The following is a 25,380-nucleotide window of genomic DNA, read 5'->3' on the forward strand; positions in this document are numbered from 1 at the left end:
TCATTTCTCACTCGCTTTAGCGAAAGTTTTTAGGTTATTTGCGTGATTAGATTTGGATCATACGTGACTTACCTCACTCAATAAAATGACTTTTGCGCTTTAAAACTTAAGTTTAAATTGAATTTGTTTCAGGTCAAAGGAACTCATGTGTGCACTAAAGGTCCCTAATATGAGGCTTCTGTGGAATGAATTTTAACAAGATTTATTAATTTATCGCTGAAGGTTTTTTGGCCTAATTTTTTGAGCGGTGCCGATTTTTTTTTCAATTTAGATCTGTATCTGTTTCTATCTCTATTATATGGCACGCAGGTCTATTCTTTCGCAGCTATTCCGGCAATCTGCCGGCTATTTTTGACTCTTTCGGATATATCGATCGGCTTTCAACTGAAAACTTTTTGTTCTTACAATACTAAGAACTTTATTAATAGCCGGGCCGCAATCCTACCTTTTCCCAATACAATACATTGAATTTTTTAAGTTGCTGATAGTTTTTAAGATATATTACCATTTTTTATGTACAACGGGAAGTCATATTAGTGGGATCGTTTTAGTCACTCTAGTAGGGAAGGAAGCAAAAAATCAAGTAGTTTAAAAGTAGGGAATGAAGCAAAAAATCAAGTAGTTTAAAGTCTGATTTTTTTCAAACTGATTTCAGAAGTCAACTGAAGTTGAATGGTTTTTGACTTTCATGTTCTTTTTTAACAATTCTTATTGGCTTTGTAATGGGGGCATAAATGAAATTAGTGATTGGTTTTACTACATAGCTGGTTTTTAAAAATTTAAAACACTAGTTTTCAAAAATTTCAGTGAATTTTTTAGTTTTGCACTTATTTCCTGTCCTTTCTGAAGAGCTGCTACTTAAATGAAATAAGGTAGCTTTTGTTCTCAGTTTTTTAGCGAATGGTTCTTATGAGTTTAATTGTTTTCAAAACTTTATAATGAATTTTTGTTTTGCCGTTATTTGTTTTTTGATGTCCTCTTTCTTATACTTAATACTGACATATCTTATCGGCTTTATAATGTGGCATACGGGAATTTGGTGATGTGCTTTGATCTAAAGCTACCGGCTTTCAGTTCGTTAATAGCCGTCGTCAGCCTCTCAACGGCTAATGTTCAGGCGGTCTCCTTTTTTTCTTTGTAGCTTTCGATTGTTTTTCTTTTTTACATACGTCACAAATTTCACGTTTTACTACTGATTTTTCTCACTCACTATTTCACATTAATGGATTTTTGATTTTTTAGCCGTTGAGTTAGTGTAGTGAATACAGTGAATGGCAAAAGAACAAAATCAAATGAAACGTGATCAACCGATAAAGCCCGTTCTCTTAATCAGATTGCATTAGTTTTTCAGTTCAGGTACTTGAGAGCAATTGAATACTGACATTAGTATTAAGCTTAATAGCCTTCAGTGTAGAAGCTCAATTAAGTATAGTTTTAGACTAGCTGAAACTGCACACTTAATTAGAACACTTTTTGATACGCAGAAAAACTGTCAATATGCATCTGTTCTTTTTCTGTTTCCGTCCCGATGTTCATCAAGAGGGTGAGCATTGGCTTTATTCCGGCTGTTTGTGCGCTATATTTGAATGCAATTTAAGGTGAGTTTTTGAGTTTTGCCCTTGTTTAATTGTTTTTTTTGGCGTTTTCTAGTTATTCAGTTACATTGATGACAGATCTCATATGATGAGGCTTTATGATTAGGCATAATTGAATGTCCTAAAAGGCGTCACTTTAGAACTAACAGATGTAATGACTTGATCCTTACTTGTTCTCACAAAACTTGTTTTACTTGTTTTTGATTTTCCCTGGTTTCTGGTTCTTCTTTTCACTTAGACTGAAAAATGAGAGGTCTCATTTTTTATGTGCTTTTTATTTGCAGATAATGTGACGTGGCTAAAGGTTTTAGTTTATTTGTACCTGATCAACTCTGAAAGCATTGTTTCAAAGACATAAGTAAATCCCAATATTTTCATTTCTTTCTTACCACTTTTTCTTCATAGGTTTTCTTCGAAATTGGTGTGTGCGTTATCAGACGTATATTGTGAATGGTTATTTAGATGTTGTTTTCAGCTTTATGACTTCGACAATTCTGCTTTTCCAAAAGAAAATGAATGATAAGTTTTTAGAATTTTGTTTTTTATTGTCCTGTGTGTAATGTTGAATAGTTTGATAACCATCCAGAATTGTTCCCCTGATGCTATTCATAATCAGGCCTTCATTTTATGGGTTTCTGGGGACTGTATTGAACTCAGTTTTTACTGCTGTCAATCGCGTGAATAGTTTCATGGTCACTCTCAAATTGATTTTTGCTTTATATGCAGGAATTGAGATCAATGGAGAATACAATACTCTTTTTAAAGGTTGTTTGAGCGCAGCTTTACAGTGCACAAGTCTAAATTAGTTAAATCCCAATAACCCTAGTAATCCCTAATAATCCGAGCAGGGTAGATTTCTGATGATTGGATGACTTGACTCTATGACGGAAGTTTGCTTGAAATTGAATTTGGATACAATTTCGTCAAGTCTCTCACTTGAGGGCGAGAGAATAAATAATTGTCAAATTATTTGATCATCAATCAACCTAATTTATCTACTCAAAGGTACTTGTAGCATATGTTTCGTTAATTTTCAGCTTTTTGTCAGACATGTCTTCAGTGAGTTTTTAATGTATGAATGAAGTTGGGTCGCTCATAGTTTGAAATCGCTTTATTGAATAGCCGCACAGCGATAGCTAGAGCTATCATTGGCCGGCCTTATTTTGGTTTTTTGTTTCGTCGTCAAGATTTTTGTTACGACCATAGAACGTCACAACCACTTCAAATCTGCTTTTTGTTCATTCGTTCATGAAATTTCAACTGAAATGCGTGCGTGACGTCATTTTTCGCTCTTAGTGGAGCGAGTTTTTCATTCATTCGCATGATTAAATTTTTTGTGACTTAATCTCAAAAATGACTTCCTCACATTGAAATTGACTTTTATTTACTTTAATTCAAAGAGATAAGGTCAAATGGGTGTGCGTCACTCTAAATGAAGGTTATTAGAGAGCAGCTAATAGAAGCAGCCATAAATTATACAGATTCGTAATCAAAATATAACAGATCAGCCTTCAATGAAAAGACGAGTTTTTTTGGTCTGTCTTTTTTACTGTTTTTTAGACATCCGATCTACGAATCTATTGCGGCTATTTTCTGGCAATCTGCCAGATATGTTGTAAGAATACTGAGAACGCGGTGAAAATAAGTAATTCACCGCGATTCACCGCATTCACCGCAAAAATATGTAAGAAATACGCGGTGAAAATTTTTTTTCACCGCTATTTTCTGACAATCTGCCGGCTATGTTTTCGTTAGTGCTTCAATGTCTGGTCGGTTTTCTTCCTTTTATGCGGTTTTTCGTCTCATTTTTTTCCGACTTTTTCGTCCGAGAATTAGGATGAATTGGTAGAGGGCTTTAATTCCCTGCGCATCAAAAAAAATTATTGCAATTATTTTCAGATAATCTGCTGGGTTTGCCTTGAATTGTCTCTCCAAGATCCAGTTTCTTGATATCCCTGCAAAAAAACTCTCTGATATGCTTCCTATCGGTTCTTTGATATGTGCATGGGGGGGTCGGGTAGGTAATCAGAGAGGTGATTGAAGTAAGTGTAGACGTGTGTTGACAGGTGATACTGAATGAGCCAGTTGATAGGTGGCCAATTGTGGACTGTTTAATCTCTTTCTTCTCAACTGACTTTCCTCTTGACAAGGCCACGAGTACCAGAAACTGAGACAGCCCTTCTGCCTGAATGACCTCACAATGCAGAAAGTACTCTTCGACAGGCAAGTCTCATTCTATTATCAAGTAATCATTAAGTTTTTAGTTTGCAACAATGGTGAGATCTTGGGAATCAGAAAGTGCCATGCCATTTTATACTGTCATGTTATGGTGGATCTTTTCCAGTTGTGCAACCCCACCCCCCTCCCCCAGTTACAGAGCACTTGCAGTTTATATATGGAAATATGGATAATCATTATATAGAAATATGGAACGTTCGTCGCGGGGGGGGGGGGGGGGGGGGTGGGGTGGTGGGTGCAAATAAAATGATCCTACTAAGTGGTGGGGGGCACAAATGGAAAAGATGCGTTACATTAAAGATGACGACACTGTTTTGAAACCGGGTGGGTGAGGGATAATGAAGTGCGCTGGAAGAGTGGGTAGGTAGAATAGACCCGAAGTTCGAGATAATTTTTCGTCGCAGAACTTTTATGGGTAGACGTATTTTGGTTTTAATCCATTGCTGCTCCTTATTCGAGAGAAGTGTGTGGTATGACGAGAAGAACAGTTGTTGTAGATTTGGGACAGTGAACGGACAATAGATCAGAAACAAAAAAAGGGATAATATCGAAAGTTAAATCTCTATTCTCATTGGCTGAAATTAAGCATTTTTTGCGAGCTGCCTTAAACTTAACCGCACGTGGCGATGCCTTAGCGGCTCTGGGGACTTGATATGGATCTTTCTGCTAAAATGAAGTTTGACATCATTTTTTGCTAATGTAAGGTCAAATTTTTAGTTAAGTAATTTAATGATTTTATAATTTTACATAATGTTATATTCTTAACTTTACATTGCCTCTTTTGCCATTTGCATTTTATTCTTATATGTATCAGAGGAAATTAACTATGTTTTTTTCTTTCAGAACGAAACAAAATATCACGATCGGACTTGTAATGCGCTGTAATATATAAGTGAGCGCGCTTAAATCTGATTGGCCAATGCGCAACTTGAATGATTTCATTTTCGATCTGTTGTCCTTTCGATCTATTGTCTCCCCAATTTACGGGACAAAGGTACGGTATTTGTATGAATTCGATGGTACTTTGGCTTTCGTTTAGTTAAGTTTGGCACTAGTTCAAAATGTCAAAATTTGCAACGAATAACATTAAAATTGCAACAGAAAAAGAGTAGTTGCTGTTTTATTTACTAAAAAAGAATGTTGTTTGTGATGTTCAGACGTGAGGTATACAAGATCCTGCAGAAGGAGGGGCTCCCTGTACCCAGATACGCAGTGGTTGACAGAAGTGACCCCAATTTCAGAGAGGACCAAGTGGTCGAGGACGATGACCAGATCTCCATAAATGGAAAAGTGTTCAAGAAGCCATTCGTGGAGAAACCTCTGGACGCAGAGGACCACAACGTCACCATATACTTCCAGAGCTCAGCGGGGGGAGGGTGCCAGAGACTCTTCAGAAAGGTCTGTCTGTGTCATCCACCGAATTCGGAACTGCCGTGGTTTTAACTTTTGTGCATTTAGCCGTCAATTCGTCCCCACTTTAGCGGGACTATTTTTATACGACACAAGTGCTAAGTGTTCATTAAACATGAATTTGTGAATGTGAATCGCCTAATATGAGCTCAGATTAATTTGAAATGGTTCGACAACGTTTTCTGCTGTAAAATAATAGCTATAGTGAATTGCCTTACGCCGCGATTGAAGCAAATTAGTTTTTAATTGCTCTCGAACGAAGTCTGAAGCAATTATTGCAAATATGTCGTTCTAGAGCAGTCGTCCGACGTTAGTCTGTTTATGTTTCTTCAGTTGACGGGGCTATTTCTACAGAATAAATAGGCATGTGGCCTCTTGTTTTAGACATCTATTGTTTTGAAATACCTTGTACGTGTGATGTGTTTAAGATCGGGAGTGTGAGCAGCACTTACTCGAGTGAGAGCAGTGTGAGGAAGAGTGGATCATTCATATACGAGGAGTTCAAACCCACCGATGGATGCGACGTCAAGGTCACTATCCTCTTGCTCCCAATTTATGAAAGAAAGAATTAATTTCGTTGCTGAATAGTTGTAAATAAACAAGCAACGTGGAAAAATAACGAGATAAGAGCGATCTTCTATTTCAGTTTGCCCATTAAATCGCGCTGATCGGTAGATCGGTAGACGCGCTGAGTACGAACAGCAACCGTAAACCAAGGCACCATATTGAATTGTCATATTTAATTTGTAGTGAGAAATTAATTGATTCCGAGGAACATAATATCTAACTTTTGCTAGTATACCACATTGTTTACTTAACTTACTTTGCACATGACCGATATGAGCTCGGAAGGAGAACTTTTTATCTAATTTTGCACCAAGATATTTATATCGATGCTCGACTTTGATGTCAGTTTTGTTCAATTTGAAATTTAGATCGGTGGGGGGATTATGCTATCTAAATCCCAGTTTTTATTTTCAACAGAACAGCCAACTGCTTCTATGTTAGTATCGTCAGCAAACAGTAAAATTTGAAAATTTTTACAGACTAAGGGAAGGTCGTTTATAAATAAATTTTTACAGACTAAGGAAGGTCGTTTCAAAAAAAAAGAAGTGGGCCCAAAATCGATCCTTGAGGAACACCGTCTTTGATTTCGCACCAATCAGACGAAGGACCATTTATTACAACTTGCTGCATTCTATTACTCTGATAAGAGTCAAATCATTTCAAACAGTTGCCTCTAATTCCTTCTCTCTAGTTTTTCCAAAAGAAATGTTTGATTGATAGTATTAAAAGCCTTTTTTAAGTCGCAAAAGAAACTAACTATGGTCGAATGTTCTTGTCTCATGCGAACAGTTTTGGTTAGCTCAACTAGTGCATCAATTGTACTATGCTTAGATCTAAAACCAAATTGCTTCTTATAAAATGAAGAAATTTTCTCAAAAAACTGTCACACGCGATTGTACATAGCTCTTTCAAAAACTTTACTGAAAACTACTAGAAGTGAAATTGGCCTATAATTATTTTGGTCAAGTTAAGACCCCTCTTTGTGCAGTGGTAGAACTCTTGCTCGAGCCAGTTCTTTAGGAACAATACCTTTCTCAAAAAAAAATCAAAAACCCCAGGTAGGGGTTGATATCTGAAGATAATTTTGAATACAACTTCTGTTACTTACTTCCTTTTAAATATTTCATTTTTCTTGTTATCAAATAATAATCCTGCTACATGTGTAGGCAGGAAAATTATGTAAGTATAGAGATTTTTGGTGGACATGTCGAGAATAAATTCACTAAGTTGCTCATGTTAGTCCAGCATAAAAGGTGGAAATCTGTTGACATGTGATTCGATATCAACCCCACGTCAGACTTATTCAGAATTATTCAGACAGAAAATGGACCAAAGTTCTCTTAAGCTGCGTTCCCTTTGAAACATGGTTAATAAGTCAGATTAAATTTGAGCAATTTTCGAGTCAGTAATAATTCAGTAATAAATAGTGGCTGTTTACGAAGACACATCATCAACTTCTTTAGTCATTTGTTCGCGTTTGTCAAGTTAGATAGAAAGTCTGAAACAAACGAAGGACTGATGCAAAAGAAACAGTTACGAGAATTGTAAAATAATAGCTATAGTGAATTGCCTCACGCCGCGATTGAAGCAAATTAGTTTTTAATTGCTCTCGAACGAAGTCTGAAGCAATTATTGCAAATATGTCGTTCTAGAGCAGTCGTCCGACGTTAGTCTGTTTATGTTTCTTCAGTTGACGGGGCTATTTCTACAGAATAAATAGGCATGTGGCCTCTTGTTTTAGACATCTATTGTTTTGAAATACCTTGTACGTGTGATGTGTTTAAGATCGGGAGTGTGAGCAGCACTTACTCGAGTGAGAGCAGTGTGAGGAAGAGTGGATCATTCATATACGAGGAGTTCAAACCCACCGATGGATGCGACGTCAAGGTCACTATCCTCTTGCTCCCAATTTATGAAAGAAAGAATTAATTTCGTTGCTGAATAGTTGTAAATAAACAAGCAACGTGGAAAAATAACGAGATAAGAGCGATCTTCTATTTCAGTTTGCCCATTAAATCGCGCTGATCGGTAGATCGGTAGACGCGCTGAGTACGAACAGCAACCGTAAACCAAGGCACCATATTGAATTGTCATATTTAATTTGTAGTGAGAAATTAATTGATTCCGAGGAACATAATATCTAACTTTTGCTAGTATACCACATTGTTTACTTAACTTACTTTGCACATGACCGATATGAGCTCGGAAGGAGAACTTTTTATCTAATTTTGCACCAAGATATTTATATCGATGCTCGACTTTGATGTCAGTTTTGTTCAATTTGAAATTTAGATCGGTGGGGGGATTATGCTATCTAAATCCCAGTTTTTATTTTCAACAGAACAGCCAACTGCTTCTATGTTAGTATCGTCAGCAAACAGTAAAATTTGAAAATTTTTACAGACTAAGGGAAGGTCGTTTATAAATAAATTTTTACAGACTAAGGAAGGTCGTTTCAAAAAAAAGAAGTGGGCCCAAAATCGATCCTTGAGGAACACCGTCTTTGATTTCGCACCAATCAGACGAAGGACCATTTATTACAACTTGCTGCTTTCTATTACTCTGATAAGAGTCAAATCATTTCAAACAGTTGCCTCTAATTCCTTCTCTCTAGTTTTTCCAAAAGAAATGTTTGATTGATAGTATTAAAAGCCTTTTTTAAGTCGCAAAAGAAACTAACTATGGTCGAATGTTCTTTTCTCATGCGAACAGTTTTGGTTAGCTCAACTAGTGCATCAATTGTACTATGCTTAGATCTAAAACCAAATTGCTTCTTATAAAATGAAGAAATTTTCTCAAAAAACTGTCACACGCGATTGTACATAGCTCTTTCAAAAACTTTACTGAAAACTACTAGAAGTGAAATTGGCCTATAATTATTTTGGTCAAGTTTAGACCGCTCTTTGTGCAGTGGTAGAACTCTTGCTCGAGCCAGTTCTTTAGGAACAATACCTTTCTCAAAAAAAAATCAAAAACCCCAGGTAGGGGTTGATATCTGAAGATAATTTTGAATACAACTTCTGTTACTTACTTCCTTTTAAATATTTCATTTTTCTTGTTATCAAATAATAATCCTGCTACATGTGTAGGCAGGAAAATTATGTAAGTATAGAGATTTTTGGTGGACATGTCGAGAATAAATTCACTAAGTTGCTCATGTTAGTCCAGCATAAAAGGTGGAAATCTGTTGACATGTGATTCGATATCAACCCCACGTCAGACTTATTCAGAATTATTCAGACAGAAAATGGACCAAAGTTCTCTTAAGCTGCGTTCCCTTTGAAACATGATTAATAAGTCAGATTAAATTTGAGCAATTTTCGAGTCAGTAATAATTCAGTAATAAATAGTGGCTGTTTACGAAGACACATCATCAACTTCTTTAGTCATTTGTTCGCGTTTGTCAAGTTAGATAGAAAGTCTGAAACAAACGAAGGACTGATGCAAAAGAAACAGTTACGAGAATTGAGGCTCTTAAGTTAGTCAAAGGTGAATTGAGCATCAGGATAAGCTTGGTGCAGCTAATTTGAAATGAGACCCAATTTGCACCAAATATTTGACCCGAAATAAGATACACTTACCCATTAAGAGATGCCACTTGAAACCCAGCGTTGGTCTGGTACATTTTCTCTAAATTCCCCCAAAAGTCTGCAAGATTAGTCTATTAGAAGCGTGTACAGGTACCCAAATAAACTACTATGTTCAAAGAAAGCGACTGTGCCTTACAGGCCAACTAAAGTGATAAAGTTTAAGTTAAGTTTAAGTGAGTACAGTGGACTTTTACAATTTTTTATATGGCACGCAGGTCTATTCTTTCGCAGCTATTCCGGCAATCTGCCGGCTATTTTTGACTCTTTCGGATATATCGATCGGCTTTCAACTGAAAACTTTTTGTTCTTACAATACTAAGAACTTTATTAATAGCCGGGCCGCAATCCTACCTTTTCCCAATACAATACATTGAATTTTTTAAGTTGCTGATAGTTTTTAAGATATATTACCATTTTTTATTTACAACGGGAAGTCATATTAGTGGGATCGTTTTAGTCACTCTAGTAGGGAAGGAAGCAAAAAATCAAGTAGTTTAAAAGTAGGGAATGAAGCAAAAAATCAAGTAGTTTAAAGTCTGATTTTTTTCAAACTGATTTCAGAAGTCAACTGAAGTTGAATGGTTTTTGACTTTCATGTTCTTTTTTAACAATTCTTATTGGCTTTGTAATGGGGGCATAAATGAAATTAGTGATTGGTTTTACTACATAGCTGGTTTTTAAAAATTTAAAACACTAGTTTTCAAAAATTTCAGTGAATTTTTTAGTTTTGCACTTATTTCCTGTCCTTTCTGAAGAGCTGCTACTTAAATGAAATAAGGTAGCTTTTGTTCTCAGTTTTTTAGCGAATGGTTCTTATGAGTTTAATTGTTTTCAAAACTTTATAATGAATTTTTGTTCTGCCGTTATTTGTTTTTTGATGTCCTCTTTCTTATACTTAATACTGACATATCTTATCGGCTTTATAATGTGGCATACGGGAATTTGGTGATGTGCTTTGATCTAAAGCTACCGGCTTTCAGTTCGTTAATAGCCGTCGTCAGCCTCTCAACGGCTAATGTTCAGGCGGTCTCCTTTTTTTCTTTGTAGCTTTCGATTGTTTTTCTTTTTTACATACGTCACAAATTTCACGTTTTACTACTGATTTTTCTCACTCACTATTTCACATTAATGGATTTTTGATTTTTTAGCCGTTGAGTTAGTGTAGTGAATACAGTGAATGGCAAAAGAACAAAATCAAATGAAACGTGATCAACCGATAAAGCCCGTTCTCTTAATCAGATTGCATTAGTTTTTCAGTTCAGGTACTTGAGAGCAATTGAATACTGACATTAGTATTAAGCTTAATAGCCTTCAGTGTAGAAGCTCAATTAAGTATAGTTTTAGACTAGCTGAAACTGCACACTTAATTAGAACACTTTTTGATACGCAGAAAAACTGTCAATATGCATCTGTTCTTTTTCTGTTTCCGTCCCGATGTTCATCAAGAGGGTGAGCATTGGCTTTATTCCGGCTGTTTGTGCGCTATATTTGAATGCAATTTAAGGTGAGTTTTTGAGTTTTGCCCTTGTTTAATTGTTTTTTTGGCGTTTTCTAGTTATTCAGTTACATTGATGACAGATCTCATATGATGAGGCTTTATGATTAGGCATAATTGAATGTCCTAAAAGGCGTCACTTTAGAACTAACAGATGTAATGACTTGGGCCTTACTTGTTCTCACAAAACTTGTTTTACGTGTTTTTGATTTTCCCTGGTTTCTGGTTCTTCTTTTCACTTAGACTGAAAAATGAGAGGTCTCATTTGCTATATGTGCTTTTTATTTGCAGATAATGTGACGTGGTTAAAGGTTTTAATTTATTTGTACCTGATCGACTGTGAACGCATTGTTTCAAATACATAAGTAAATCCCAATAATTTCATTTCTTTCTTACCACTTTTTCTTCATAGGTTTTCTTCGAAATTGGTGTGTGCGTTATCAGACGTATATTGTGAATGGTTATTTAGATGTTGTTTTCAGCTTTATGACTTCGACAATTCTGCTTTTCCAAAAGAAAATGAATGATAAGTTTTTAGAATTTTGTTTTTTTTGTCCTGTGTGTAATGTTGAATAGTTTGATAGCCATCCAGAATTGTTCCCCTGATGCTATTTATAATCAGGCCTTCATTTTATGGATTTCTGGGGACTGTATTGAACTCAGTTTTTACTGCTGTCAATCGCGTGAATAGTTTCATGGTCACTCTCAAATTGATTTTTGCTTTATATGCAGGAATTGATATCAATGGAGAATACAATACTCTTTTTAAAGGTTGTTTGAGTGCAGCTTTACAGTGCACAAGTCTAAATTATTTACATCCCAATAACCCTAGTAATCCCTAATAATCCGAGCAGGGTAGATTTCTGATGATTGGATGACTTGACTCTATGACGGAAGTTTGCTTGAAATTGAATTTGGATACAATTTCGTCAAGTCTCTCACTTGAGGGCGAGAGAATAAATAATTGTCAAATTATTTGATCATCAATCAACCTAACTTATCTACTCAAAGTTACTTGTAGCATATGTTTCGTTAATTTTCAGCTTTTTGTCAGACATGTCTTCAGTGAGTTTTTAATGTATGAATGAAGTTGGGTCGCTCATAGTTTGAAATCGCTTTATTAAACAGCCGCACAGCGATAGCTAGAGCTATCATTGGCCGGCCTTATTTTGGTTTTTTGTTTCGTCGTCAAGATTTTTGTTACGACCATATGACGTCACAACCACTTCAAATCTGCTTTTTGTTCATTCGTTCATGCAATTTCAAATGAAGTGCGTGCGTGACGTCATTTTTCGCTCTTAGTGGAGCGAGTTTTTCATTCATTCGCGTGATTAAATTTTTTGTGACTTAATCTCAAAAATGACTTCCTCACTTTGAAATTGAATTTTATTTCCTTTAATTCAAAGAGATAAGGTCAAATGGGTGTGTGTCACTCTAAATGAAGGTTATTTGAGATCAGCTAATAGAGGCAGCAATAACTTATACAGATTCGTAATCAAAATATAACAGATCAGCCTTCAATGAAAAGACGAGTTTTTTTGGTCTGTCTTTTTGACTGTTTTTTAGACTGCCGATCTACGAATCTATTGCGGCTATTTTCTGGCAATCTGCCAGCTATGTTGTAAGAATACTGAGAACGCGGTGAAAATAAGTAATTCACCGCGATTCACCGCAAAAAGATGTAAGAAATACGCGTGAAAGTTATTTTTTTTTCACCGCTATTTTCTGACAATCTGCCGGCTAGTGCTTCAATGTCTGGTCGGTTTTCGTCCTTCTATGCGATTTTTCGTCTGGTTTTTTCGAATTTTTCGTCCGAGAATTAGGATAAACTGGTGGAGGGCTTTAATTCCCTGTGCATCAAAAAAATTTATTGCAATTATTTTCAGACAATCTGCTGGGTTTGCCTTGAATTGTCTCTCCAAGATCCAGTTTCTTGATATCCCTGCAAAAAAACTCTCTGATATGCTTCCTATCGGTTCTCTGATATGTGCATGGGGGGGGGGGTCGGGTAGTTAATCAGAGAGGTGATTGAAGTAAGTGTAGACGTGTGTTGACAGGTGATACTCAATGAGCCAGTTGATAGGTGGCCAATTGTGGACTGTTTAATCTCTTTCTTCTCAACTGACTTTCCTCTTGACAAGGCCATCGAGTACCAGAAACTGAGACAGCCCTTCTGCCTGAATGACCTCACAATGCAGAAAGTACTCTTCGACAGGCAAGTCTCGTTCTATTATCAAGTAATCATTAAGTTTTTAGTTTGGAACAATGGTGAGATCTTGGGAATCTTAAAGTGCCATCCTATTTTATATTGGATCTTTTGCAGTTGTGCACCCCCCCCCCCCACCCCACCCTGTACGTTATGCTCCCCCAGTTACAGAGCACGTGCAGTGACATGTTAAATCATTATATAGAAATATGGAACGTTCGTCGGGGGGGGGGGGGCTGCAAATAAAATGAGTCTACTAATTGGTGGGGGGGGGGGGGGGGGCACAAATGGAAAAGATCAGTTACATTAAAGATGACGACACTATTTTGAAACCGGGTGGATGAGGGGTAATGAAGTGCGCTGGAAGAGTGGGTAGGTAGAATAGACCCGAAGTTCGAGATAATTTTTCGTCGCAGAACTTTTATGGGTAGACGTATTTTGGTTTTAATCCATTTCTGCTCCTCATTCGAGAGAAGTGTGTGGTATGACGAGGAGAACAGTTGTTGTAGATTCGGGACAGTGAACGGACAATAGATCAGAAACAAAAAAAGGGATAATATCGACAATTAAATCTCTATTCTCATTGGCTGAAATTAAGCATTTTTTGCGAGCTGCCTTAAACTTAACCACATGTGGTCATGCCTTAGCGGCTCTGGGGACTTGATGTGGATCTTTCAGAACCAAAAAAAAATATCACGATCGGACATGTAATGCGCTGTAATATATAAGTGAGCGCGCTTAAATCTGATTGGCCAATGCGCAACTTGAATGAATTCATTTTCGATCTGTTGTCCTTTCGATCTATTGTCTCCCCACTTTACGGGACAAATGTACGGTATTTGTATGAATTCGATGGTACTTTGGCTTTCGTTTAGTTAAGTTTGGCACTAGTTCAAAATGTCAAAATTTGCAACGAATAACATTAAAATTGCAACAGAGAAAAAGAGTAGTTGCTTTTTTATTTTCTAAATGAGAATGTTGTTTGTGATGTTCAGACGTGAGGTGTACAAGATTCTGCAGAAGGAGGGTCTCCCTGTACCCAGGTACGCAGTGGTTGACAGGAGTGACCCTAACTTCAGAGAGGACCAAGTGGTCGAGGACGATGACCAGATCTCCATAAATGGAAAAGTGTTCAAGAAGCCATTCGTGGAGAAACCTCTGGACGCAGAGGACCACAACGTCACCATATACTTCCAGAGCTCAGCGGGGGGAGGGTGCCAGAGACTCTTCAGAAAGGTCTGTCTTTGTCATACACCGAATTCGGAACTGCCGTGGTTTTAACTTTTGTGCATTTAGCCGTCAATTCGTCCCCACTTTAGCGGGACTATTTTTATACGACACAAGCGCTAAGTGTTCATTAAACATGATTTTGTGAATGAGAATCGCCTAATATGAGCTCAGATTAATTTGAAATGGTTCGACAACGTTTTCTGCTGTAAAATAATAGCTATAGTGAATTGCCTTGTGCCGCGATTGAAGCAATTAGTTTTTAATTGCTCTCGAACGAAATCTGAAGCAATTATTGCAAATATGTCGTTCTAGAGCAATCGTCCGACGTTAGTCTGTTTATGTTTCTTCAGTGAACGAGGCTATTTCTACAGAATAAACGGGCATGCGGCCTCTTGTTTTAGAAATCTATTGTTTTGAAATACCTTGTACGTGTGATGTGTTTAAGATCGGGAGTGTGAGCAGCACTTACTCGAGTGAGAGCAGTGTGAGAAAGAGTGGATCATTCATATACGAGGAGTTCAAACCCACCGATGGATGCGACGTCAAGGTCACTATCCTCTCCCTCGCACTCTATTAACACAATCCTCTCTAACTTAACTCCTTTTAAATATTTCACTTTTCTTGTTAGCAAATAGTAACCTTGCTAAATGTTTCGGCAAGAGAATTATGTAAATAGAGTTTTTTTGGTAGAATTGTCGAGAATAAATTCCCGAAGTTAATCTCTCACGTTAGTCCAGCATAAAACAGAGTCTTAAATGTGGAAATCCGTTGCATTTGATTCGATATCAACCCCATTTCAGACATTTTCAGACAGCGCTCTAGAAAATTGACCAAAGTTCTCGGAAGCTGCGTTCCCTTTTATAGTCAGTCCCATAAAGTTGCAACGCTATCGAACATTTCAAAGGTCAGAGTTCAATATTAAAACATGCAGATATCTATCAAAACACTGCCCATTTGCATGCCCCGAGCTTTTCAAACGTTCGATTGCGTTGCAACTTTATGGGACTTACTATAAACATTCATACGTCAAATGAAATTTTCAAGTCAGTGATTATTCAATGAGAAATAGTGACTGTTTACGAAACCACATCATCAACTTCTTTAGTGTTTTCTACGCACTGTTCGGATATTAAAATTTTTGTCAAGGTAGATAGAAAATCTGAAACAAATGAAAGATTTGCGAAAGAACAAGTGCGAAAGAAAACACTTGCGAGAATTGAAAGTCTAAAGTTAGTCAAAGGTGAATATTGAGCATCAGGATAGGCATGGTGCCGCTAATTTGAAATGAGACGCAATTTTTACCGAATATTTGACCCGAAAAAAAGATACAATTGCCATTAAGAGATGCCACATTTTCCCTTAATTCCCCAAAAGTCTGCATCATTGCTCTATTAGAAGCGTGTACAGGTACCGAAATAAACTACTATGTTCAAAGAAAGTGACTGTGCATTGCAGGCCAACTAAAGTGTTAAATTGGAAACAAGCTCCAAAAATTAGTAAATTTACTCGGTTCCGATAGACGCTTGAGTAGCTTATAATATGTGCTATCCAACCACTCGAAAGCATTTTGTTGAAAACACGTAATATATGTGATTTTAAATAAATAAAATAGGATCAATTCTGTCCCCCCCCCCCCCCAGCTTAGTGAGCAAAACTCTTTTATGCCCCCGGGCGCACGTGCTATTTTGTTACATGGTAACGTGCTATATAACAACATATAATGTATAACTGAGGGTCGAAACATGAAAACACTGGGAGGGCCGAAACAGAATAGATCCATAAAAATAAAATAAAAACTGCCTAATCGGCAGATTTTTTTCATTTTATTTTATTTAAAATCACAATTTATCTCTTTTTAACAAATTTTTTGAGTGGTTGGATAGCATATATACTGCTGGCTTGTACTTCTTCTACGGGGAAAAAGAAGAAGACGAATATTGCTCATGTATAATTGTATCCAGGTGTATGCTGTTGGTTCGGAGTATGCACATGCTGAGGCGAGAAAAGCCCCAGGTCTGGACGGGAGAGTGGAGAGAGATAGGAATGGGAAGGAAGTGAGGTACCCAGTCCTCCTCTCACACTTCGAGAAGTTCATCGCACGAACAATCTCACTTGCATTCAAGGTAACAGATTTGTATCTTACATTCTACTGATTTCATTTTGAGAGAAGCGAAAAGTTTTATAAATTTTTAATAGCCGCGTCAGCAATTCCAGGCGGATATTATTGCGCTCCTATTTTTTACAATTCAAAGAATTTGAATTGTATTGGGGCGCTATCTTTTTTACGACTCGAAGAGGAGTATTGGAGAAGTCCTTTTTTAAATCAATTTTATTGGAGTGATTTTTGATGCGGGAATTGAAACGCGTGAAAAAAATTTGGAGTGATTTTGGTGCTGAACAAAAGTGAAGAGCGGAGCGAAAAGAGAGTGGTTTTTGTTCATATCGCTGTTTTTGAGAGAGCGAGAAATTGATGTGCGAAAAAATTTTCTCCAAGCCAACAAATTTTTTTTGTTCACGTGCGGCTTTTAAAAGCAGTTTTTTTTTGCAAATTTTGATGGTTATGAGGTTTGATTGATATTGTATTAGTTTTAGGCCTTGCTTTGATAGGAATTGAAGGTTTCGAGTAGTTAATTTGAGTTTAATGCTAATTCGGAGGTTTTTGATCAGTTTTGCTGATTTTTAGACTAATTTTAATGAATTTTTGCCTGTTTTTTTTTTGTTTTAATGCTTTAAGTGAGATTTGAATAGAAGCTTAATACTTAAGGAATACTCAGATACCAATTGACTAAAGTTTTCTTGCAAAAAATCATTTTTTCCTATGAAAATTGAAAGATTAATTGAGAAATTTTAAACCATTTTTCTTGTTTTTTTTGCAGTTTTTCTTTTGTTTTCAATCTTAGACAAGGTTCCTGGCCTATTATGACTTGCCCATTGTTTTGCGAGCTTTACATTGCTCTAATTGCAAAAAAAACTTTATTCGGCGTTATGTTTCTTTGTACTGTTAAAAAAAGTTTTTCGAGTCGGTTCTGAATTCTTCCGGCTATGTTTTTTAATAGCCGCACAGCGATAGCTGGGGATATTATTGGCCTTCTCTTTGTTTTAGAATTCAAAGAATTCGAATTGTATTGGGGCGCTGTCTTTTTTAAGATCTTTTCACACATTTTCATGATTTTTGAAGTCAAATTGGAGTAGTGATTTTGGTCACGCCGAAACAGGAAGTGGAGCGAAAAAGAGAGTGGTTTTACTCTGTGAAGTTTTTTCGCTTTAATTTTAAAGTAGAATGAGAAAACGGTGTTTGAACAAAAAATTCGCTTTCTCGCTAGTAGTTTGTTGTTCACATGCGGCAATTCACTTTGATTTTTACTGTTTTTTCGAGTTTTTGCTTCGGATTTTTTTTTTTTTGGTTTTCCATATCCATTCTTTGTTCATTCAAGGCTTAAATTTTTTTGAAATAAATTTCAATTTATCGCTATTGGCTTTTTTCACATGCGGCATTTTGACATTGATTTTCTGATTTTTGTTTTTTTTTCGGTCTGATCGCTTTTTAGAAATGGTTTTCCCTCATTGTCCGTTCTATGTCTAACTTTTGTGTAGTCAATGAAAATTCTTTGAATTGTACGTCAGGACTTGTCCTGCTATGTTTTTTATTTCGTCGTCACGATTTTTGTTAGGACTATATGACGTCACAACCACTTCAAATCTGCTTTTTGTTCATTCGTTCATGAAATTTCAAATGAAATGCGTGTGTGACGTCATTTTTCGCTCTTAGTGGAGCGAGTTTTTGTTGATTCGCGTGATTAAATCTTTGGTTATGCTTGGTTACCTCACTCTCAAAAGTGACTTCTCACTTTGAAATTGATTTTTATTTACTTTAATTCAAAGAGATAAGGTCAAATGGGTGTGTGTCACTCTAAATGAAGGTTATTTGAGAGCAGCTAATAGAGGCAGCAAAAACTTAAACAGATTTTTATCAAAATATAACATATCAGCCTTCAATGAAAAGACGAATTTTTTGGTGTGTCATTTTTCCTGATTTTTTGAGACTGCAGATCTACGAAGCTATTGCGGCTCTTTTCTGGCAGTCTGCCAGCTATGTTTTTAAGATCTTCACACATTTTCATGATTTTTGAAGTAAAATTGGAGTAGTGATTATTTTGGTCACGCCGAAATAGGAAGTGGAGCGAAAGTGTAGTTTTGCGGTGTGAAATTTTTTCGCTCTAATTTTAAATTAGAATGAAAAAACGTTGTTTGAACAAAATTTTGCTTCCTCGCTGTAGTTTTTTGTTCACATGCGGCAATTTCACTTTGATTTTTACTGTTTCGATTTTTTGGATTGGAGTTTTTTTAATTGGTTTTCCCAATCCATTCATTGTTCATTCTAGGCCTAAATTTTGGTTTGAAGCAAATTTTAATTTATCGCTGTTGGTTTTTTTCACATGCTGCATTTTGACATCGATTTTCTGATTTTGAATTTATTTTTTTGATCTGATTTCTTTTTAGAAATGGTTTTCCCAGTTCAATCATAGTCCGTTCTAGGTCTAATTTTTGTGTAGTCAATCAAAATTCGAATTTGAATTGTATGTCAGGACTGGTTCTGCTATGTTTTTTTTACTTCGTCTAACAGATTTTGGTTCGTACCCTGACTTTTTCAATGACTTCAGTGACTTCTACTGCTCTGCAGTTAAAATTTAATGATTTTTTGCCGTTTTTGTTTTAATGCTGTAAGTGTGATTTGAATAGAAGCTTGATACTTAAGGAATACTCAGATACCAATTGACTAAAGTTTTCTTGCAAAAAAATCATTTTTTCTAATGAAAATTGACAGAATAATTAAGAAATTTTAAACCATTTTTATTGTTTTTTGCAGTTTTTATTTTGTTTTCAATCTTAGACAAGGTTCCTGGCCTATTATGACTTGCCCATTGTTTTGCGAGCTTTACATTGCTCTAATTGCAAAAAAACTTTATTCTGCTTTATGTTTCCTTATACTGTTTAAAAAAAATTAAGTTTTTCTAGTTTTTTGTTCAATTTGTTTTTGAATGCCGTCTCTATTCTTAATTTTTTATGGCGTTTGTGGAGGTTTAGGTTTCACAATAGTTGTTCTTGTTGTTTAGTTATAAGCCTGACCAATTTTATCCTTCGAGTCGGTTCTGAATTCTTCCGGCTATGTATTTTTTAAGATCTTCACACATTTTCATGGTTTTTGAAGTCAAATTGGAGTAGTGATTTTGGTCACGCCGAAACAGGAAGTGGAGCGAAAAAGAGAGGTTTGGCTCTGTGAAGTTTTTTCGCTTTAATTTTAAAGTAGAATGAGAAAGCGGTGTTTGAACAAAAAATTCGCTTTCTCGCTAGTTCTTTGTTGTTCACATGCGGCAATTCACTTTGATTTTTACTGTTTTTTCGGTTTTTTGCTTCGGATTTTTTTTTCTTATTGTTTTTCCATATCCATTCTTTGTTCATTCAAGGCTTAAATTTTTTTGAAACAAATTTCAATTTATCGCTGTTGGCTTTTTTCACCTGCGGCATATTGACATTGATTTTCTGATTTTTGTTTTTTTCGGTCTGATTGCTTTTTAGAAATGGTTTTCCCTCATAGTCCGTTCTATGTCTAACTTTTGTGTAGTCAATGAAAATTCTTTGAATTGTATGTCAGGACCTGTTCTGCTATGATTTTTTTACTTCGTCTAACGGATTTTGGTTCGTCTTACCCTGACTTTTTCAATGACTTCAGTGACTTCTACTGCATTGCAGTTAAAATTTGTCTGCGTGACGTCATTTCTGCTTTTAGGTTGATTGCGTGACTTACCTCAATAAAAAAAATGACTTCTGGACTGACTGATGGAACTTTTTTATATGCAATTTTACTAGTTAAAGATCAATAGTGTGCATCTAAGTAGTGCCAAACTTATGTGCCCTAATTCTTGAGTATTAGTCTTGAGTTTTTGATTTTGGAAATCAATTTTGAAAAAGCTCTTTAAGGGTTTTTTCCTTATAGACAGTATGTGTTTCATAAAAATCTAAGCTAATCTAGTCTACTAAAGGACTTTTTGTCAATCTACCTATCTTGTTTCTTTAGTTGTTTCAATTCATGCAAGGCCACAAGCGTCTATCGTGGCTATTTTCCGGCAATCTGCCGGCTTTGTTTTACAAATTCAAATTGTCCTCACATGGAAATTTCAACGCAGTTGATCAAGCTTTAAACTGCCACGTGTTGCCACTACTTACGTCGATGCGACTGTAAACTAGTCTGAGCTTGACGATAAATCAATTTTTCTCAAAGTCTGATCCAAATTTTCTAAATCCTGCTTGAGAACGTCTTTTCAGATAGTTCATGGCGAGAAAAATTCGAGTAAATGGTTACCACGGTCAAAGCACAGCTTCAGTTGGTTATCTTTAGAATAGCTAGAACAAGAAGATTCAACTATTATTGAAAAACGCCAATTACGTGGAGTTTACTTACAAAAGAAAAAAAGCTGAAGAATTTGAAGCCTTTCCAATTTCACATAAAGAAAGAAATAATTTATTTCTGTGATCAGGCAAAATAAAAATAGAATTATTATCATACGAAGAATTAGTTACCACTTTACCATGATCAGAGGGGTCAGGTTACGGGGTATTACCCTCTGACCCTGCCCTCGCACTCTCAATATATGCCTTATATTATGCAATTTAATAAATGTTAAGGCTAGTGTTACGCACTGATTTTAGTAGTGTTCCTCGTGGTGTTATTGAGGTTTATATGAGGAGTAATTAACTTGAATTATTGCCATTTTACAAGGACTTATTTTGATGTTTCACAGTACGATTTTTAGCAGATATATTTTGAATAAAATTAGCTAGTAATAGCCTTTTATTGAGCGGTTCGGATGCGTGATATATCCACTAGTTTGCCTTGCATTTTAGTGCTAAGTTAGTCGCTATTTCTTCTGTAACTCAGTTTACCAAACTTGGAGGTTTTCAAGAGAATTTCCGGTTCAATCTTTAATTATTTTTAGCAAGAATTATTTAATAATTTTAACAAGAAGTTTCTCAAGTTTATCAAGTTTTATAAGATGATAGGCAACTGATTGTCAGGCTGGTTCTCCGGTGTTCTGGTGATAGTGGGTTCCGCAGGGTTGTGCCTTGAGTTGTATTGGTCCTTCGCAAATATTTACTGATTTTCAAGTTGAGCAATTTCCGGCTTTTGTACGTCTCTTGATGTTTGTTAAGTACATATACAATTCCGTATTAGCACCTTCTTTATCAGAATAATTACTTCACCAAGTACATAATCTCTCATGAAGTTATTTACTGATTATGTGAATTTATCTTCAAGAAACTCAAAAAAGTAAATATTGAGGCTTTTAGGCACTTGCTATGTTTGCTAGTAAAACTGTCAATCTGCGGTTGTTTTTCGTAAACATAAACAAATTACAGGTTACAGGCCTAGATGGAAATACTGGCTATATATGGCCTTGAAACTAACTGAATATGAACTAATTTATAGCACTCATTTATGGATATTTAAAGGAAAATCATCACGTAACTATGAGGGACGAAATAGGGGCGTGACACTACCCGACTTTAGGAAAATTTTCCATGAAAATTTTGAGAAGGAACTGGGTTTTTACAATTTTTCTATAAAACGTATAATCTGCACGAGTATAAGGATATAAACATATTTTTGTTGGAGCCACCCAATTTATGTTTTCTTAGAAAAGAGTTTTGAACGAAAGCATTTAAGATTAAAAAGAGTTAAAGAAGTTAAGAGAAATAAAGGTTAAGTTAAGAGAAAGTTAAAATGAAGAAGTTTGAGTCAAGGTTAAAGGCTTTAAAGAAACATTTAGGGGAGATAAAATGCGCTAATTCAGAAGAAAGAGTGAAGACATAAGATAAAGTGACGGTTAAAAGAACAGCGGGAATTAGCACTGGGAGTAATCATGGTTATTTCCGTGAATAATGGCTCTAAACTTGGTGTTGGGAAAACACATATGGTCGAACTGAATGGATGGTTTAAAGCAATGGTTTATGTTGTGGATTGGAGTACTAGTTTTGAACTTATAAAGCACTGATTTTTAGAACTTAATGAATGAAGGGATATTTTAACTGTTAAAAGAATAATACTTGTCGAACTATATAAGACTTTCAAGAGCTTAAAGCATACTCTCCTCTCGGGGTTGAGCTTGATGATCCAGTTCGTCATCTGTGTTAAATCGGTCCATGGTATTGAGTGATATGGTAGAAGTTGCAGGCATGGAATTTCGTCGTTGTCGCTTGAGGGTTCCAAGTTCTTCTGGGGAAATGACTGTTGGTGGTTGCTTGAGTTGTTTGGCTAGAGTTGTGACTACATCTGCTTTCAGATGTTTGGGTACGGACACTACTGCGTTTAGCGGTACATTGGTTCCGTTAAGCTTCATGAAATTTGGTACCATTCGTCGTACAAAAGCTACTTTATGGTATAAGAACATGAAGAGAATATGTAAAGCTAGATTTCCGATAAAGACAATAATGGATAATGAAAGGGAAAGTTCGATCGGTACGTAAGATTCAAGTTTATCAATTAGTGCTGGCTTGAATGTCTGCATTTCAGTGGTAATTGGCTTTGCTATGGCATCTAGTGACTCTGTTGATAATTTTCTGTTCGAGTAAATAAATTCCGTTTTAACTTTCTTCAGTAAATCGAGATTTGCTTCGGTGGGAGAGTCATATTTCGGAAGTTCATGTATGTTAGGTACTGAGTCAATTAAGTGGGCAAGTGGATCTGGTAATTTAGGTTTAATTCTGGTTGCTGGAAGGTACTGACAACTTTGTAAATCAGCTCGAATCTTAATGTTGTCACTGAACATTGTATGTCCACATTTTAATGTGATTAAACAGATGTTACAACCTTTGTGAGGAACATTGATGTGTCGGCCATTTTCGTCCATACCAATCTCACTAAGGGTATAATCACTTGAAGCTGATGTTAGGAGCCAAATTCCGTATCCAAGGTTCTGTGCTCGTTCTGGGTTGGGTAACACAACCTTCTCTGTATCACATACTTTCAATGCTGAGATTGTGTGGTGAAACTTGAGGGTTGCTAGACACGAGGAGAATCCTAGGTGGGTTTCCATTGTCTCATGACAGATTCGGTATCGTGGCGATCCAAGACAGTTATCATACTGAGCTTTCGTCAGTACTGTGGTTTCCATCTGTCCTTCTGAGATTGCTAAGTACTCTCCCTCTATTACATATCGTAAGGCGTCTACGGAGTCCTTTTGAGGCATAGGGATTACTATTGCACGATAAACTTCGAACACTGTCTGGCTAGAGGCTAGGGGAATGGCTAGTGTCAGTAAAAGTCCGTCTTCAACTGTCGAAATCTCTTGTACTAATTTCGCATCGTAGTACGAAAGTATGTCAGTCATGGGTATTGCCAAAGTTAGACGATCTGGGGCGTTCTTTTGGCTATCATGGACTGAATCAAGGATCTTTATCAAAGATTTACGAGGCACTAAAGAGATTGGAAGACGTTTGTCAAGCAAAGTAGGAATGGCATTTATAACATTAATTCGAAAAGAATATATCTTTGTGTAAAGCCAATCATTATTGAAGGCGTCTGTTTGATTCCGATATGTAGTGCTGTCTGTCAGGTTGCAAAACTCTGATTGCGTGATCCACTTTTTGGAGAGTTCATTAAGTAGAGTCTCTACTTGTTGTCTGATAGTGAAATTATAGCGAGGAAACGGTACTAAAAATTCCACATTTATGAACTTTTCGGTAATCAGAATCTTTCCTTCTTTATTGAAGATGATGCCTTTATCCAGAGCTGCTTCTGTATTAATCGGGGTTTCAAAAGTGGGGCCGAAAGGTAAGAGATTTAACACAATTGTGAGTAACATTTTCATATTTCAATAATATCGACTATGTTTCAGGACAATCTTCTACTGATGTGGTTCTTCTGAGTGTTTCAACTGGCTCTATTTGGTCTTCCGGTGTTTATTTGCTCATTTAGTTACTTTACTCGGGCTTCTAGATCTAGTTTTCTCAATATGGCACTTGTTTATGTGATGTTTATTTATTTCAGGTGTACTTTACTTTTAGGTGATGTGTGCTGTTGTGTGTATTTATTGATATTACTACTGAATATGGTGTTTAAACATGTTGAAGTGTGGTTATTTGGTTGAATGATGGGTGTGTGATGATGGGGATAGTGGTCGGGGGGTCGAATTATGCAGTCTTTACATGTTTTTTCGAGTTTTTCAGATTTTTTTGCCCACAATATTGCACCATGTGCTTTAATATCACTGTTTCTGCCATAATTATTGGGTGCTGTGTGAATGGGACCAGGTTTGTTGGAAGGAACGCTGTTCACTGGTCAAGACTGAAACATCCAAAGTGCAATATGACAGCAGTAGATGATATAGTTATTGATAATGGGAGTGGTGGTGGGACTGAGTGGTGGATGATTATTATATTAGTATTCTTTTTATTATTATCATTAGTATCTGGATTGTTGGGAGTGTGGGCAAATCGAAGGAGGAGGAGGAGGAGGGAAGTGGGGAGATCAGGGGAGGCTGTCGAGGAAGATTCAGTGTGACTTATTATTTATTTTTTATTTTATTTAACTATATTAATAGTTGTAATATTATGTAATATTAATATTAATATGACGGTGTAAGGACTATTGGGACTGACTGTAATATTGTAGTTTTACATGTAATATTGACTGGTGCTACTAATATACTTCGTACATGGTGCTAGTAATATGGTAGTAATTAATATATCAAGACTTGTTTTGTGGGGGGGGGGGGGGTTGAGGATATAAGTAGGGGACAAAAGGAAGAACTAGAGAGGCGTAGTAAATAAGTAAATGCTAGTGAAGGGTGTAATTGTATGTTCAGAGCGTTGTTGTGTGTTTTGCGGCATGTGTTATTTAACTAGTAGCGGTCGTTATAGCATGGTATTTAAACGTCCTTGGCATTTTTTGCATAATTTGTTCTGTTTGTGTGTTTTCATTCCTGTGATTGTTCATTTTTGACTTAACACGTTAACTTTCTGCTTGCTTAATAACTAATTTGACTCAATTTT

The 25,380-nt window shown here is 36.2% G+C and overlaps 2 protein-coding genes across 5 annotated transcripts in view; both read left to right on the forward strand.

Annotated features, from left to right (window-relative positions):
* Positions 1–25,380, forward strand: part of LOC142343261 (uncharacterized) — a 158,683-nt gene that overhangs the window by 27,377 nt on the left and 105,926 nt on the right. For all 4 annotated transcript variants that reach the window (XM_075395050.1, XM_075395049.1, XM_075395051.1 and 1 more), the window contains exons 7-10: positions 12,953–13,110; positions 14,097–14,337; positions 14,777–14,878; positions 16,293–16,454. In XM_075395050.1, coding sequence (XP_075251165.1) covers positions 12,953–13,110; positions 14,097–14,337; positions 14,777–14,878; positions 16,293–16,454 — 663 coding nt within the window. The remainder of the gene's footprint in view (positions 1–12,952; positions 13,111–14,096; positions 14,338–14,776; positions 14,879–16,292; positions 16,455–25,380) is intronic.
* LOC142342353 (inositol hexakisphosphate and diphosphoinositol-pentakisphosphate kinase 2-like) lies at positions 4,914–11,422 on the forward strand. Its single transcript, XM_075393653.1, has 4 exons — positions 4,914–5,231; positions 5,672–5,773; positions 7,596–7,697; positions 11,378–11,422. The coding sequence occupies exons 1-4, from the start codon at positions 4,971–4,973 to the stop codon at positions 11,420–11,422; spliced, it is 510 nt and encodes a 169-aa protein (XP_075249768.1). The 5' UTR covers positions 4,914–4,970.

The sequence above is a fragment of the Convolutriloba macropyga genome, chromosome 7 (genome assembly GCF_964194025.1).
Source record: "Convolutriloba macropyga chromosome 7, txConMacr16.3, whole genome shotgun sequence".
Lineage (NCBI taxonomy): Eukaryota > Metazoa > Xenacoelomorpha > Acoela > Convolutidae > Convolutriloba > Convolutriloba macropyga.